Source organism: Salmo trutta, chromosome 18, assembly GCF_901001165.1.
Source record: "Salmo trutta chromosome 18, fSalTru1.1, whole genome shotgun sequence".
Classification (NCBI taxonomy): domain Eukaryota; kingdom Metazoa; phylum Chordata; class Actinopteri; order Salmoniformes; family Salmonidae; genus Salmo; species Salmo trutta.
In genome coordinates, this window is record NC_042974.1 from 1,271,563 (window position 1) to 1,289,310 (window position 17,748).

The window sequence follows — 17,748 nt, forward strand, 5'->3', positions numbered from 1 at the left end:
CCTCCTCTTCCTCCTCCTCTTCCTTCTTCTTCTTCTTCTTCCAGGTGGGACAGAAGAAGTAGACAAAGACTTCAAACACTTAAGTTGTTGTCTAACTTGTTATAAATGGATCAACAGTCTAGCTTGTTATAAATGGATCAACAGTCTAACTTGTTATAAATGGATCAACAGTCTAACTTGTTATAAATGGATCAACAGTCTAACTTGTTATAAATGGATCAACAGTCTAACTTTAAAAACAAAAATAAAAATGTAATCTTTATTTAACTAGGCAAGTCAGTTAAGAACAAACTCTTATTTACAATGACGGCCTACTCTGGCCAAACCCTAAACTGGATGACGCTGGACCAATTTTCTGCCGCCCTATGGGACTCCCAATCACGTCCATTGGTGACACAGCCTGGAATCAACCCAGGGTCTGTAGTGACGCCTCTAGCACTGAGACGCAGTGCCGTTAACCGCTGTGCCACTCGGCAGCCCCAACTTGTCAAAAAAGGATCAACAGTCTAAGTTGTTATAAAAGGAGCAACAGCCTCTTTACTAAAATGTTGTGTCGTGTCTTGTTGTTCCAGGTGGCCCAGAAGATGTAGCTGAGGACGGCAGGTTGACAGAAGGCTGAAGACACTAGAGAAGGTTCTCAGGTGCTTCCTCCAGAGAGGTGGGGGGCTTGGGCCCTTGGAGCACCACCTCCAGGGCCTCACCATGTCCAAGAAGGGGCCCGGGGGGGCCGGGGCTGGGGGCCGAGGCAAGATGGAGAGGGCCGATACGTTGGCGGCCCTGCAGGCTGCCAATGAAGATCTGAGGGCCAAACTCACAGACATCCAGATAGAACTACAGCAGGAGAAAAGCAAGGTGGGAACTATAAGACACACATTGATTTAACATGTATTTGACCAGGAAGTCTCATTGATGTTAGAAGACCTCTTTGCCAAGGCAGGCCTGAGGCACTACAGTGGTTTTTAGATTGGTGTTTTAGACATACCCTCAAGGTAGATGGAGTGGTATACAGACAGGTTACCAATATGTCTGTGACTTTCAATATTTGATGAGGAGGAACTTGGAAAGGAGTGAAGTCTGTCTCATGGTGGGATAAAATGATGAAACATCCATGTTACCACTCAAAGCAGCCGCTGGTAGTATATTGTTTTGTATTTTTTATTTAACATGGCCAGTCAGTTAAGAACAAATTCTTATTTACAATGATGGCCTACACCGGCCAAATCTGGACGGCGCTGGGCCAATTGTGCACCGCCCTATTGGACTCCCAATCACAGCCGGGTTGTGATACAGCCCGGGATTTGAAGCAGGGTGTCTGTAGTGACGCCTCTAGCACTGAGATGCAGTGTCTTAGACCGCTGTGATACAGCCTGGAATGGAACCAGGGTCTGTAGTGACGCCTCTAGCACTGAGATGCAGTGTCTTAGACCGCTGTGATACAGCCTGGAATGGAACCAGGGTCTGTAGTGATGCCTCTAGCACTGAGATGCAGTGTCTTAGACCGCTGTGATACAGCCTGGAATGGAACCAGGGTCTGTAGTGACGCCTCTAGCACTGAGATGCAGTGTCTTAGACCGCTGCGCCACCCGGGAGCCCAGTATCAGACAGACATCTCTTCCACTGTAGATTATATTTTTCTCTGCACTGAACAATCTCCTCTATATTAATTCATTACAGGGGTAATGTGGCATTACTGTAGTACAGATTGGCTAATACGTATTCCTGTCTATGGATGACTCACAAATGGATCCCTACTGCCTACTAAAGTGCACTACTATGGGCCTTGATCCCTATGGGCCCTGTAATATGCTGTAAAGGGAATAGGGTGCCATTTGGGAAGCAAGCCTATGTAATCTGTGCACGATAGGACTGTTTCAATGTCAGTGTGCTAGGTGACTGACAGCCTGAGGGGCTAATGGTTCGGCTGAGGGGGCATGCCTGACATGTACCTGTCATTGGCTGTGTGTTTTGACTGACAGCTTGGGGAGCTAATTGCATAGCTGAGACCGTTACTGACATGGCCATGTCATTGGCCATGTGTGAATGCCTTGTATAGGGGAGGAGCTGGGAGTACATTAGCTAACTTTCCACTGCTGAGTGTCTGTTTAACTTGTCAGGACATGCTTTATATTATGAGCCCCATTCTGTCAGTCTGGCTTTAGTCTCAGTTGAAAGTAACTGTGGGAAGAGACTAGCTTGGCTCCTCTGTTTGGTTACATTGACGAGGGACACCACACCAATATCATTGTGTTGTGATATGTTATAATATGTTGTGTGTTTTATATGAATTGTCTTGATCACATATCCCATATCTGTCCCAACAGAGTAGTGGTCACTGGTCAGTATGGTATGATGGTAACTCCAATGTCTCTGAAACAGGTTTCTATTGATCTACAGTCAATCAAATCAAACTTTATTAGTCACATTCGCTGAATACCACAGGTGTAGACCTTACTGTGAAATGCTTATGTACAAGCCCTTAACCAACAATGCAGTTCAAGAAAGAGTTAAGAAAATATTTACCAAATAAAAATATATATACAGTTGAAGTGGGAAGTTTACATACACTTAGGTTGGAGTCATTAAAACTCGTTTTTCAACCACTCCACACATTTCTTGTTAACAAACTATAATTTTGGCAAGTCGGTTAGGACATCTACTTTGTGCATGACACAAGTCATTTTTACAATAATTGTTTACAGACAGATTATTTCACTTAGAATTCATTGTATCACAATTCCAGTGGGTCAGAGGTTTACATACACTAAGTTGACTGTGCCTTTAAACAGCTTGGAAAATTCCAGAAAATGATGTCATGGCTTTAGAAGCTTCTGATAGGCTAATTGACATAATTTGAGTCAATTGGAGGTGTACCTGTGAATGTATTTCAAGGCCTACCTTCAAACTCAGTGCCTCTTTGCTTGACATCATGGGAAAATCAAAAGAAATCAGCCAAGACCTCATATCAAAAATTGTAGACCTCCACAAGTCTGGTTCATCCTTGGGAGCAATTTCCAAATGCCGGAAGGTACCACATTCATCTGTACAAACAATAGTCTGCAAGTATAAACACCATGGGACCACGCAGCCGTCATACCGCTCAGGAAGGAGACGCGTTCTGTCTCCTAGAGATGAACGTACTTTGGTGAGAAAAGTGCAAATCAATCCCAGAACAACAGCAAAGGACCTTGTGAAGGTGCTGGCGGAAAAAGGTACAAAAGTATCTATATCCACAAAAAAAAACGAGTCCTATATCAACATAACCTGAAAGGCCGCTCAGCAAGGAAGAAGCCACTGCTCCAAAACCGCCATAAAAAAAGCCAGACTACGGTTTGCAACTGCACATGGGGACAAAGATCATACTTTTTGGAGAAATGTCCTGTGGTGTGATGAAACAAAAATAGAACTGTTTGGCCATAATGACCATCGTTATGTTTGGAGGAAAAATGGGGAAGCTTGTAAGCCGAAGAACACCATCCCAACCGTGAAGCACGGGGGTGGCAGCATCATGTTGTGGGGGTGCTTTGCTGCAGGAGGGACTGTTGCACTTCACAAAATAGATGGCATCATGAGGAAAGAAAATTATGTGGATATATTGAAGCAACATCTCAAGACATCAGTCAGGAAGTAAAGCTTGGTCGCAAATGGGTCTTCCAAATGGACAATGACCCCAAGCATACTTCCAAAGTTGTGGCAAAATGGCTTAAGGACAACAATGTCAAGGTTTTGGAGATACAAAGCCCTGACCTCAATCCGATAGAAAATGTGTGGCCAGAACTGAAAAAGCATGTGCGAGCAAGGAGGCCTACAAACCTGACTCAGTTACACCAGTTCTGTCAGGAGGAATGGGCCAAAATTCATCCAACTTATTGAGGGAAGCTTGTGGAAGGCTACCTGAAACATTTGACCCAAGTTAACCAATTTAAAGGCAATGCTACCAAGTACTAATTGAGTGTATGTAAACTTCTGACCCACTGGGAATGTGATGAAAGAAATAAATGCTGAAATAAATCATTCTCTCTACTATTATTCTGACATTTCACATTCTTGAAATAAAGTGGCGATCCTTACCTGACCTAAGACAGGGAATTTTTGCTAGGATGAAATTTCAGGAATTGTGGAACACTGAGTTTAAATGTATTTGGCTAAGGTGTATGTAAACTTCCGACTTTAACTGTAAATAAAAAGTAACACAATAAAATAGCAATAACAAGGCTATATACAGGGGGTACCGGTACCGAGTTAATGTGCGGGGGGTAGTCGAGGTAGTTTGTACATGTAGGTAGGGGTTAAGTCACAATCCCCATCAAGAACCTGTGAGGAGATGAAGCACCATGCCTGAAGAATGTTTCAGACAATATGATGTCACAATAAGGAAACTTATCGCCCACTATGCAGGTTTATTTCAGACAATATGATGTCACAATAAGGAAACTAATCGCCCACTATGCAGGTTTATTTCAGACAATATGATGTCACAATAAGGAAACTTATCGCCCACTATGCAGGTTTATTTCAGACAATATGATGTCACAGTAAGGAAACTTATCGCCCACTATGCAGGTTTATTTCAGACAATATGATGTCACAATAAGGAAACTTATCGCCCACTATGCAGGTTTATTTCAGACAATGTGATGTCACAATAAGGAAACTTATCGCCCACTATGCAGGTTTATTTCAGACAATATGATGTCACAATAAGGAAACTAATCGCCCACTATGCAGGTTTATTTCAGACAATATGATGTCACAGTAAGGAAACTTATCGCTCACTATGCAGGTTTATTTCAGACAATATGATGTCACAATAAGGAAACTTATCGCCCACTATGCAGGTTTATTTCAGACAATATGATGTCACAATAAGGAAACTTATCGTCATGGTTTATTTTGACAATGGAGGCAGTTACCACTTAGCTGTCTGTCTTACATTACCCTGATTGTTAGGTCGCAGTGTTTATCTTTAAACATAATCATGTCTTTTTTATCTAGTTCAGATTTTTCTCAAAGTTTCTTGTTACTCTCTTGGATTTTTATTCATGGGTCATATGATACAATGTGACTCTTAGGATTTCTAAGTGAAGATAAAATGATCTGGAATAACGTCTTGATTCTGCCACTGCATGGTCTTGCAGTATGATTGAGCATTTGTATTCTAATAGATGGAGTGACTAGCGCTGGGCTCAGCAGGTGTTAAGCATCAGTGCTCCACCCGGTCTCACTCCTAATGAATACACCCCAGTTTTATAGCTGCAAGGCAACAAGAGCATTGTAAAACCTAACCTTTGACCCTTGTGAATAGTCGTATCTTGCAATGCAGAAATTGCTTATTTCCACTGTTGGTGTTGCTATCTGCTTGTTACTGTACCTTGGAAACCACCGATGAACCAGGAACGGAAATGGTGAACAGAAATGGGTCTATTTTTTTTTTTTTAAGTGTGAAATACAGCTGGGAATAGTCTCAATAATGTGAAGATGTAAATGATGGATCTGAAGAGGGTATTGAACCAACTAATAGCCCAGTAAAGATGCCTGTGATTAACAAGACAAATGACTCCTAATGCTATTCTACCATTCTACAGTAGCCTAGTCAGCCTAGTGTTAATGCTATTCTACCATTCTACAGTAGCCTAGTCAGCCTAGTGTTAATGCTATTCTACCATTCTACAGTAGCCTAGTCAGCCTAGTGTTAATGCTACTCTACCATTCTACAGTAGCCTAGTCAGCCTAGTGTTAATGCTACTCTACCATTCTACAGTAGCCTAGTCAGCTTAGTGTTAATGCTACTCTACCATTCTACAGTAGCCTAGTCAGCTTAGTGTTAATGCTATTCTACCATTCTACAGTAGCCTAGTCAGCTTAGTGTTAATGCTATTCTACCATTCTACAGTAGCCTAGTCAGCCTAGTGTTAATGCTATTCTACCATTCTACAGTAGCCTAGTCAGCTTAGTGTTAATGCTACTCTACCATTCTACAGTAGCCTAGTCAGCTTAGTGTTAATGCTATTCTACCATTCTACAGTAGCCTAGTCAGCCTAGTGTTAATGCTATTCTACCATTCTACAGTAGCCTAGTCAGCCTAGTGTTAATGCTATTCTACCATTCTACAGTAGCCTAGTCAGCCTAGTGTTAATGCTATTCTACCATTCTACAGTAGCCTAGTCAGCTTAGTGTTAATGCTATTCTACCATTCTACAGTAGCCTAGTCAGCCTAGTGTTAATGCTATTCTACCATTCTACAGTAGCCTAGTCAGCCTAGTGTTAATGCTATTCTACCATTCTACAGTAGCCTAGTCAGCTTAGTGTTAATGCTATTCTACCATTCTACAGTAGCCTAGTCAGCCTAGTGTTAATGCTACTCTACCATTCTACAGTAGCCTCGTCAGCCTAGTGTTAATGCTATTCTACCATTCTACAGTAGCCTAGTCAGCCTAGTGTGTGTCTGATTAATGATTATGTCAATGTAATCACAGAAGACTCCAATGTCTGAGTGAGGGGGTCAGCCCAGTGCTCCTGAGTGAGGGGGTCAGCCCAGTGCTCCTGATTAAGGGGGTCAGCCCAGTGCTCCTGATTAAGGGGGTCAGCCCAGTGCTCCTGAGTAAGGGGGTCAGTCCAGTGCTCCTGATTAAGGGGGTCAGCCCAGTGCTCCTGAGTGAGGGGGTCAGCCCAGTGCTCCTGAGTGAGGGGGTCAGCCCAGTGCTCCTGAGTAAGGGGGTCAGCCCAGTGCTCCTGATTAAGGGGGTCAGCCCAGTGCTCCTGACTAAGTGGGTCAGCCCAGTGCTCCTAGGTAAGGGGGTCAGCCCAGTGCTCCTAGGTAAGGGGGTCAGCCCAGTGCTCCTAGGTAAAGGGGTCAGCCCAGTGCTCCTGAGTGAGCGCGTCAGCCCAGTGCTCCTAGGTAAGGGGGTCAGCCCAGTGCTCCTGAGTAAGGAGGTCAGCCCAGTGCTCCTGAGTGAGGAGGTCAGCCCAGTGCTCCTAGGTAAGGGGGTCAGCCCAGTGCTCCTGGGTAAGGGGGGTCACCCAGTGCTCCTAGGTAAGGGGTCAGCCCAGTGCTCCTAGGTAAGGGGGTCAGCCCAGTGCTCCTAGGTAAGGGGGTCAGCCCAGTGCTCCTAGGTAAGGGGGTCAGCCCAGTGCTCCTGAGTAAGGGGGTCAGCCCAGTGCTCCTAGTTAAGGGGGTCAGCCCAGTGCTCCTGGGTAAGGGGGTCAGCCCAGTGCTCCTGGACTCTGTGTGCTCTGCTCCAGATGATCTGCTGCTCTCTACCCCCAGTAACAGTCCATGTCAAAGGGACAATTGTGACATCTAATGTTAGACACTACTGTCTGTCTGTGTGTCTGTGGAGGCCAGGGGGTCCCTTCCCTGTTGTTTGGCTGTCTGAATGAACAATGCTCTCTGCTCTGCATGTATGACCCAACCAATGCAGGTTTAGTTATATACTGTAGAGCAAACTGTATTATATAACAGGTTTAGTTATAGATAACAGGCTGTATTATATAACAGGTTTAGTTATAGATAACAGGTTTAGTTATAGATAACAGGCTGTATTATATAACAGGTTTAGTTATAGATAACAGGCTGTATTATATAACAGGTTTAGTTATAGATAACAGGCTGTATTATATAACAGGTTTAGTTATAGATAACAGGTTTAGTTATAGATAACAGGCTGTATTATATAACAGGTTTAGTTATAGATAACAGGCTGTATTATATAACAGGTTTAGTTATAGATAACAGGCTGTATTATATAACAGGTTTAGTTATAGATAACAGGTTTAGTTATAGATAACAGGTTTAGTTATAGATAACAGGCTGTATTATATAACAGGTTTAGTTATAGATAACAGGCTGTATTATATAACAGGTTTAGTTATAGATAACAGGCTGTATTATATAACAGGTTTAGTTATAGATAACAGGCTGTATTATATAACAGGTTTAGTTATAGATAACAGGTTTAGTTATAGATAACAGGTTTAGTTATAGATAACAGGTTTAGTTATAGATAACAGGCTGTATTATATAACAGGTTTAGTTATAGATAACAGGCTGTATTATATAACAGGTTTAGTTATAGATAACAGGCTGTATGATATTTCAGGTTTAGTTATAGATAACAGGCTGTATGATATAACAGGTTTAGTTATAGATAACAGGTTTAGTTATAGATAACAGGCTGTATTATATAACAGGTTTAGTTATAGATAACAGGCTATATAATATAACAGGTTTAGTTATAGATAACAGGCTGTATTATATAACAGGTTTAGTTATAGATAACAGGTTTAGTTATAGATAACAGGTTTAGTTATAGATAACAGGCTGTATTATATAACAGGTTTAGTTATAGACAACAGGCTGTATTATATAACAGGTTTAGTTATAGATAACAGGCTGTATTATATAACAGGTTTAGTTATAGATAACAGGCTGTATTATATAACAGGTTTAGTTATAGATAACAGGCTGTATTATATAACAGTTTAGTTATAGATAACAGGCTGTATTATATAACAGGTTTAGTTATAGATAACAGGTTTAGTTATAGATAACAGGCTGTATTATATAACAGGTTTAGTTATAGATAACAGGCTGTATGATATAACAGGTTTAGTTATAGATAACAGGCTGTATTATATAACAGGTTTAGTTATAGATAACAGGCTGTATTATATAACAGGTTTAGTTATAGATAACAGGCTATATAATATAACAGGTTTAGTTATAGATAACAGGCTGTATTATATAACAGGTTTAGTTATAGATAACAGGCTGTATTATATAACAGGTTTAGTTATAGATAACAGGCTGTATGATATAACAGGTTTAGTTATAGATAACAGGCTGTATTATATAACAGGTTTAGTTATAGATAACAGGTTTAGTTATAGATAACAGGCTGTATTATATAACAGGTTTAGTTATAGATAACAGGCTGTATTATATAACAGGTTTAGTTTATAGATAACAGGCTGTATTATATAACAGGTTTAGTTATAGATAACAGGTTGTATTATATAACAGGTTTAGTTATAGATAACAGGCTGTATTATATAACAGGTTTAGTTATAGATAACAGGTTGTATTATATAACAGGTTTAGTTATAGATAACAGGCTGTATTATATAACAGGTTTAGTTATAGATAACAGGTTTAGTTATAGATAACAGGCTGTATTATATAACAGGTTTAGTTATAGATAACAGACTGTATTATATAACAGGTTTAGTTATAGATAACTTGGTGACATCCTCACGGTTAATCCATTTTATTCTGCATTTACAGTATACCGGTATTGTCACGATCGTCGTTTAAATAATCGGACCAAGGCGCAGTGTGAGTAGAGTTCCACATATTTATTACAGTGAAACTTCAAAACAACAAAGAATTAACGAACGTGCAATACGTAGCGCACATAGGCACTCATACAAACAATATCCCACATCGCAGGTGGGAAATAGAACACACTAAGTATGATCCCCAATTAGAGGTAACGATTATCAGCTGCCTCTAATTGGGAACCAAACACATACACCAACATAGAAATAAACTAACAAGAACTCCCCCTAGTCACGCCCTGACCTAAAACACCATAGAGAACCCAGAGGGCTCTCTATGGTCAGGGTGTGACAGGTATATATTATATTAGTAGTATTATTATTACAGTATACCAGTATATAATATATTAGTAGTATTATTATTCCAGTATACCAGTATATAATATATTAGTAGTATTATTATTACAGTATACCAGTATATAATGTATTAGTAGTATTATTATTACAGTATACCAGTATATAATATATTAGTAGTATTAGTATTACTATTACAGTATATCTATCTATTATTTTGACCTAGTAGTGACATATATCATTTACGGCATAAATGTGTTTCATTCGGTAAAATCTTCTGTAATTACTGTATATAGTGTACAGTGTTTAGGCTTTACAGTATGTGTGGTCTTCTCTGTTGGGTGTAATTAATTTAACGGATGACTGGGTCACCATAGGACACACATGGGGTGACACCATGGCCCTCCGGCTAGACTTGCCACATGTACTGAACCATCCCAGCTCCTGCACTGCTACACTGCTGCATGGCCAGCCTGTAATAACTCACTGAGGCCGGATGACAGCTAATATGTCATCGCATTTCAAATGGATGCTTCAGGCTCTCTGTTAGATCTCCAGTTAGGTTGGGGGGTTCAGTTTTCACTCAGCGGTATGGCCTGCTATGCTACTCTTGATCTCAGGGAAGTCAATTTTAGGACTGACAGACTGACAGAGAGACAGACAGACAGACAGACAGACAGACAGACAGACAGACAGACAGACAGACAGACAGACAGAGATATCATTCATCATCATTTCTTTGAAGGTGCCACGGCTCTCAGGGAGACTTGAGGGGCAAATCTTGGAGTCCATATGGCTGGAGCTGTTACAAACTAATATATAGGCCTGCAGACTCTACAGACAGGGACCAGAGTTATACTGGTTTACATGGCCTGCAGACTCTACAGACAGGGACCAGAGTTATACTGGTTTACATGGCCTGCAGACTCTACAGACAGGGACCAGAGTTATGCTGGTTTACATGGCCTGTAGACTCTACAGACAGGGACCAGAGTTATACTGGTTTACATGGCCTGCAGACTCTACAGACAGGGACCAGAGTTATGCTGGTTTACATGGCCTGTAGACTCTACAGACAGGGACCAGAGTTATACTGGTTTACATGGCCTGCAGACTCTACAGACAGGGACCAGAGTTATACTGGTTTACATGGCCTGTAGACTCTACAGACAGGGACCAGAGTTATGCTGGTTTACATGGCCTGTAGACTCTACAGACAGGGACCAGAGTTATACTGGTTTACATGGCCTGCAGACTCTACAGACAGGGACCAGAGTTATGCTGGTTTACATGGCCTGCAGACTCTACAGACAGGGACCAGAGTTATGCTGGTTTACATGGCCTGTAGACTCTACAGACAGGGACCAGAGTTATGCTGGTTTACATGGCCTGTAGACTCTACAGACAGGGACCAGAGTTATGCTGGTTTACATGGCCTGCAGACTCTACAGACAGGGACCAGAGTTATGCTGGTTTACATGGCCTGTAGACTCTACAGACAGGGACCAGAGTTATGCTGGTTTACATGGCCTGCAGACTCTACAGACAGGGACCAGAGTTATGCTGGTTTACATGGCCTGTAGACTCTACAGACAGGGACCAGAGTTATGCTGGTTTACATGGCCTGCAGACTCTACAGACAGGGACCAGAGTTATGCTGGTTTACATGGCCTGCAGACTCTACAGACAGGGACCAGAGTTATTCTGGTTTACATGGCCTGCAGACTCTACAGACAGGGACCAGAGTTATGCTGGTTTACATGGCCTGTAGACTCTACAGACAGGGACCAGATTTATGCTGGTTTACATGGCCTGCAGACTCTACAGACAGGGACCAGAGTTATGCTGGTTTACATGGCCTGTAGACTCTACAGACAGGGACCAGAGTTATGCTGGTTTACATGGCCTGCAGACTCTACAGACAGGGACCAGAGTTATGCTGGTTTACATGGCCTGTAGACTCTACAGACAGGGACCAGAGTTATGCTGGTTTACATGGCCTGTAGACTCTACAGACAGGGACCAGAGTTATGCTGGTTTACATGGCCTGCAGACTCTACAGACAGGGACCAGAGTTATGCTGGTTTACATGGCCTGTAGACTCTACAGACATGGACCAGAGTTATACTGGTTTACATGGCCTGTAGACTCTACAGACAGGGACCAGAGTTATGCTGGTTTACATGGCCTGTAGACTCTACAGACAGGGACCAGAGTTATGCTGGTTTACATGGCCTGCAGACTCTACAGACAGGGACCAGAGTTATGCTGGTTTACATGGCCTGTAGACTCTACAGACAGGGACCAGAGTTATACTGGTTTACATGGCCTGCAAACTCTACAGACAGGGACCAGAGTTATGCTGGTTTACATGGCCTGTAGACTCTACAGACAGGGACCAGAGTTATGCTGGTTTACATGGCCTGTAGACTCTACAGACAGGGACCAGAGTTATACTGGTTTACATGGCCTGTAGACTCTACAGACAGGGACCAGAGTTATGCTGGTTTACATGGCCTGTAGACTCTACAGACAGGGACCAGAGTTATGCTGGTTTACATGGCCTGCAGACTCTACAGACAGGGACCAGAGTTATGCTGGTTTACATGGCCTGCAGACTCTACAGACAGGGACCAGAGTTATGCTGGTTTACATGGCCTGCAGACTCTACAGACAGGGACCAGAGTTATGCTGGTTTACATGGCCTGCAGACTCTACAGACAGGGACCAGAGTTATGCTGGTTTACATGGCCTGCAGACTCTACAGACAGGGACTGAAGTTATGCTGATTTACATCTGCATCCGCTATCCCCTGTAACTACTGAAGAGATTTGTGCCATTACTGGATGACAGCTTAGAGTAGACAACAGAGGATACAGTTATAACATCTGTAGACTAACAGAGGATACAGTTATAACATCTGTAGACTAACAGAGGATACAGTTATAACATCTGTAGACTAACAGAGGATACAGTTATAACATCTGTAGACTAACAGAGGATACAGTTATAACATCTGTAGACTAACAGAGGATACAGTTATAACATCTGTAGACCAACAGAGGATACAGTTATAACATCTGTAGACCTACAGAGGATACAGTTATAACATCTGTAGACTAACAGAGGATACAGTTATAACATCTGTAGACTAACAGAGGATACAGTTATAACATCTGTAGACTAACAGAGGATACAGTTATAACATCTGTAGACTAACAGAGGATACAGTTATAACATCTGTAGACTAACAGAGGATACAGTTATAACATCTGTAGACTAACAGAGGATACAGTTATAACATCTGTAGACTAACAGAGGATAGAGTTGTAACATCTGTAGACTAACAGAGGATACAGTTATAACATATGTAGACTAACAGAGGATACAGTTATAACATCTGTAGACTAACAGAGGATACAGTTATAACATCTGTAGACTAACAGAGGATACAGTTATAACATCTGTCGACCAACAGAGGATACAGTTATAACATCTGTAGACCAACAGAGGATACAGTTGTAACATCTGTAGACTAACAGAGGATACAGTTATAACATCTGTAGACTAACAGAGGATACAGTTATAACATCTGTAGACTAACAGAGGATACAGTTATAACATCTGTAGACTAACAGAGGATACAGTTATAACATCTGTAGACCAACAGAGGATACAGTTATAACATCTGTAGACCAACAGAGGATACAGTTATAACATCTGTAGACTAACAGAGGATACAGTTATAACATCTGTAGACCAACAGAGGATACAGTTATAACATCTGTAGACTAACAGAGGATACAGTTATAACATCTGTAGACCAACAGAGGATACAGTTATAACATCTGTAGACTAACAGAGGATACAGTTATAACATCTGTAGACTAACAGGGGATACAGTTATAACATCTGTAGACTAACAGAGGATACAGTTATAACATCTGTAGACCCCTCTCTCTCTCTCTCCCTCCCTCCCTCCCTCTCCTTCCATTAGTACTCTGTAATCTGTTGTTTGTCTAGCCATGCATACAGTACATTGGACCATCTGTAGTGGTCCATTCGGTGCAGGGCTATTTGTGGTTGGTGTGCCTGGAGCAGCACCTGTCAGTCAGTGTTAAAGTGTTGGGAGAGACTCAATATGACCCTAAATGAACCTGTGGGTTACTAGGGGGACACATACTATGTAGTATGACTAGAGCCAATGGGAACTTCTCTGCATGTAGGCTAGATATCAAATCAAACTTTATTTGTCACATGTGCTGAATACAACAAGTGCAGACTTTACCGTGAAATACTTACTTACAAGCCCTTAACCAACAGTGCAGTTCAAGAAAGAGTTAAGAAAATAATTACCAAGTAGACTAAAATAAAAAGTAATAATAGAAAGTAACACAATAAAATAACAATAAGAGGCTATATACAGGGGACACCGGTACCATGTCAGTGTGCAGGGGTACAGGTTAATTGAGGTAATTTGTACATGAAGGTGGGGGTGAAGTGACTATGCAAAGATAATAAACAGCAAGTAGCAGCAGTGTACAAAATATATGACCTGACCCGACCTACAATCTCTACAACCTACTGTAACAATGGAGCTCCCTCATCTAAAGTGACAGCATAGTATGAATCCTGGGGTCATAACATCAAAGCTTTCAGCGTTTCAGAACACTGGCTCGTGTCGATCTGACTGAATGTGTTCTGAGTGGTTTTGCTGCTGGGCTGTGAGTGTCTGTGATGTCTCATGTTGCTCTGTCTGGTGTCTATCCGTCTGTCCATCTCTCTCTGTTGGTCAATAAGCTAGACATACAGAGAGGTCTGTCCAACTTTGGCTATGAGTGTATGTAATCTTTCTTTCTTTCTTTCTTTCTTTCTTTCTCTCTCTCTCTCTCTCTCTCTCTCTCTCTCTCTCTCTCTCTCTCTCGCTTTCTCTCTCTCTCTCGCTTTCTCTCCGTCCGTCCCCCTCTCCCTCTCTCTCTCTCCCTGTCTCTCTCTCTCTTTCTTTCTCTCTCTTTCTCTAGGTTAGTAACTGGAGAGAGAGAAGAGCCACGAGGTGAGACATGAGCAGCACAAGTCTACGGTGGTGGTGACTGAGCTGAAGGCCAAGCTCCACGAGGAGAAGACCAAGGAGCTCCAGGGACTCAGGGAGACGCTGCTACGGAGCCACGAGCTGGAGCTGATGAGGGTTATCAAGATCAAAGACGGAGAGATCCAGAGACTACAGGCGCTGGTTAATGCGCTGCGAGATGGATCCACAGACAAGGTACCATACAATACAACTTCACTGTCAAAATTGGAATCGGAAGTTAATATTTTTGCTGTCTTATATTATTCCCAACCCCCTGGACACCACTGATACACACACACAGGAGAGAATGGTCCCCCTGGACACCACTGATACACACACACACACAGGAGAGAATGGTCCCTCTGGACACCACTGATACACACACAGGAGAGAATGGTCCCCCTGGACACCACTGATACACACACAGGAGAGAATGGTCCCCCTGGACACCACTGATACACACACACACACAGGAGAGAATGGTCCCCCTGGACACCACTGATACATACACACACAGGAGAGAATGGTCCCCCTGGACACCACTGACACACACAGGAGAGGCTAGATGCAGCACAGGTTCAGCTGCAGTGCAGCATCCCGGGAGATGTTTAGGTGGTCAAGGCCACAACGATAATGTTTTTGTTGTTGTAATGTTCTGATATCAGCAGCCCTACAGTAGCCAGTTCAGTCCATCAGGGAACTTGCAGCAGCAGACCTTCTGGTTACTGGTCCACCAATCTAACCTCTGGGTAACCTCCCCTCCCTGTCAGGTGAAGACAGCTCTGTTTGCGGAGGCGCGTGAGGAGGCCAGGCGTGGTTTTGAGGGGGAGAGGAGCAGACTACAGCAGGAGATCTATGAGCTGAAGGGCATGAAGAGACAGATGGAGGAAGCTCTGAACTTGGCCGTACAGGCAGACAAGACCAAGGCTTCTGAGATACGCTCCGTCTATCATGTACACCAGGAGGAGATCACCCGCATCAAGAGGGAGTGTGAGAGAGAGATACGCAGACTGGTGAGAGGGAGATTATACTGCTCATCACACACACACACACACACACACACACACACACACACACACACACACACACACACACACACACACACACACACACACACACACACACACACACACACACACACACACACACACACACCACACACACACACACACACACACACACACACAGTAGAGTAGACCTCATTGCTTTATAAACTGTACATGTTATTTACAGTCCCATGATCCCTTCTGAATGAGAGTGTAATGTGTAATGGAAGGTGGATAACATGGCGTTTACTGTAATGGGCTTCAATGGGCTGTAGTGAGTAGAGATCAGGTGACCTGTGAGGAGAGCCCAGCAACAGTCTGAAAGTCCATCCCAAATGGCACCTTATTCCCTACATAGTGAACCTCTTTTGGCCAGAGCTCTATTGGTTCTGGTCAAGGTAGTGAACTACATAGAGAATAGTGTGTCATTTGGTACGCATCCTGATGTACTGAGCTCCAGGAGGTCTGGCCACCAATTTCCCTATAGTCTGGTTCACTCATCCATAGGTGCAACATATCAATGTATACACTCCTGAATAGAAATACTGGCAGCAATAGGCTAGCACTGCCCTGATACTGCCTCAGCAATAGGCTAGCACTGCCCTAATACTGCCTCAGCAATAAGCTAGCACTGCCCTGATACTGCCTCAGCAATAAGCTAGCACTGCCCTGATACTGCCTCAGCAATAGGCTAGCACTGCCCTAATACTGCCTCAGCAATAAGCTAGCACTGCCCTGATACTGCCTCAGCAATAAGCTAGCACTGCCCTAATACTGCCTCAGCAATAGGCTAGCACTGCCCTGATACTGCCTCAGCAATAGGCTAGCACTGCCCTGATACTGCCTCAGCAATAGGCTAGCACTGCCCTGATACTGCCTCAGCAATAGGCTAGCACTGCCCTGATACTGCCTCAGCAATAAGCTAGCACTGCCCTAATACTGCCTCAGCAATAAGCTAGCACTGCCCTGATACTGCCTCAGCAATAGGCTAGCACTGCCATGATACTGCCTCAGCAATAGGCTAGCGCTGCCCTAATACTGCCTCAGCAATAGGCTAGCACTGCCCTAATACTGCCTCAGCAATAGGCTAGCACTGCCCTGATACTGCCTCAGCAATAGGCTAGCACTGCCCTAATACTGCCTCAGCAATAAGCTAGCACTGCCCTAATACTGCCTCAGCAATAGGCTAGCGCTGCCCTAATACTGCCTCAGCAATAGGCTAGCACTGCCCTGATACTGCCTCAGCAATAGGCTAGCACTGCCCTAATACTGCCTCAGCAATAAGCTAGCACTGCCCTGATACTGCCTCAGCAATAGGCTAGCACTGCCCTGATACTGCCTCAGTAATAGGCTAGCGCTGCCCTAATACTGCTTCAGCAATAGGCTAGCACTGCCCTAATACTGCCTCAGCAATAGGCTAGCACTGCCCTAATACTGCCTCAGCAATACGCTAGCACTGCCCTAATACTGCCTCAGCAATAGGCTAGCACTGCCCTAATACTGCCTCAGCAATAAGCTAGCACTGCCCTAATACTGCCTCAGCAATAGGCTAGCACTGCCCTAATACTGCCTCAGCAATAGGCTAGCGCTGCCCTAATACTGCCTCAGCAATAAGCTAGTACAGGCTAGCACCAGCAGGCTATAGCCAGGTGAATGTAGCAGACATGTTAGCACCAGCAGGCTATAGCCAGGTGAATGTAGCAGACAGGTTAGCATCAGCAGGCTATAGCCAGGTAAATGTAGCAGACAGGTTAGCATCAGCAGGCTATAGACAGGTGAATGTAGCAGACAGGTTAGCATCAGCAGGCTATAGCCAGGTGAATGTAGCAGACAGGTTAGCATCAGCAGGCTATAACCAGGTGAATGTAGCAGACAGGTTAGCATCAGCAGGCTATAGCCAGGTGAATGTAGCAGACAGGTTAGCATCAGAAGGGGATAGCCAGGTAAATGCTGTAGATATGTTTCTGTATGTGGGCTCTGCTGACTTTAATAGGGCAAGCTACAATA

General features: G+C 43.3%; 1 protein-coding gene across 1 annotated transcript in view; it reads left to right on the forward strand.

The window, feature by feature from the left end:
• LOC115153618 (janus kinase and microtubule-interacting protein 3-like) overlaps positions 1-17,748 on the forward strand; it is a 35,591-nt gene that overhangs the window by 14,408 nt on the left and 3,435 nt on the right. The window contains exons 2-4 of the mRNA XM_029699255.1: positions 573-852; positions 14,649-14,890; positions 15,466-15,708. Of these exons, the coding sequence (XP_029555115.1) occupies positions 14,807-14,890; positions 15,466-15,708 (327 nt within the window). The 5' untranslated portion in view covers positions 573-852; positions 14,649-14,806. The remainder of the gene's footprint in view (positions 1-572; positions 853-14,648; positions 14,891-15,465; positions 15,709-17,748) is intronic.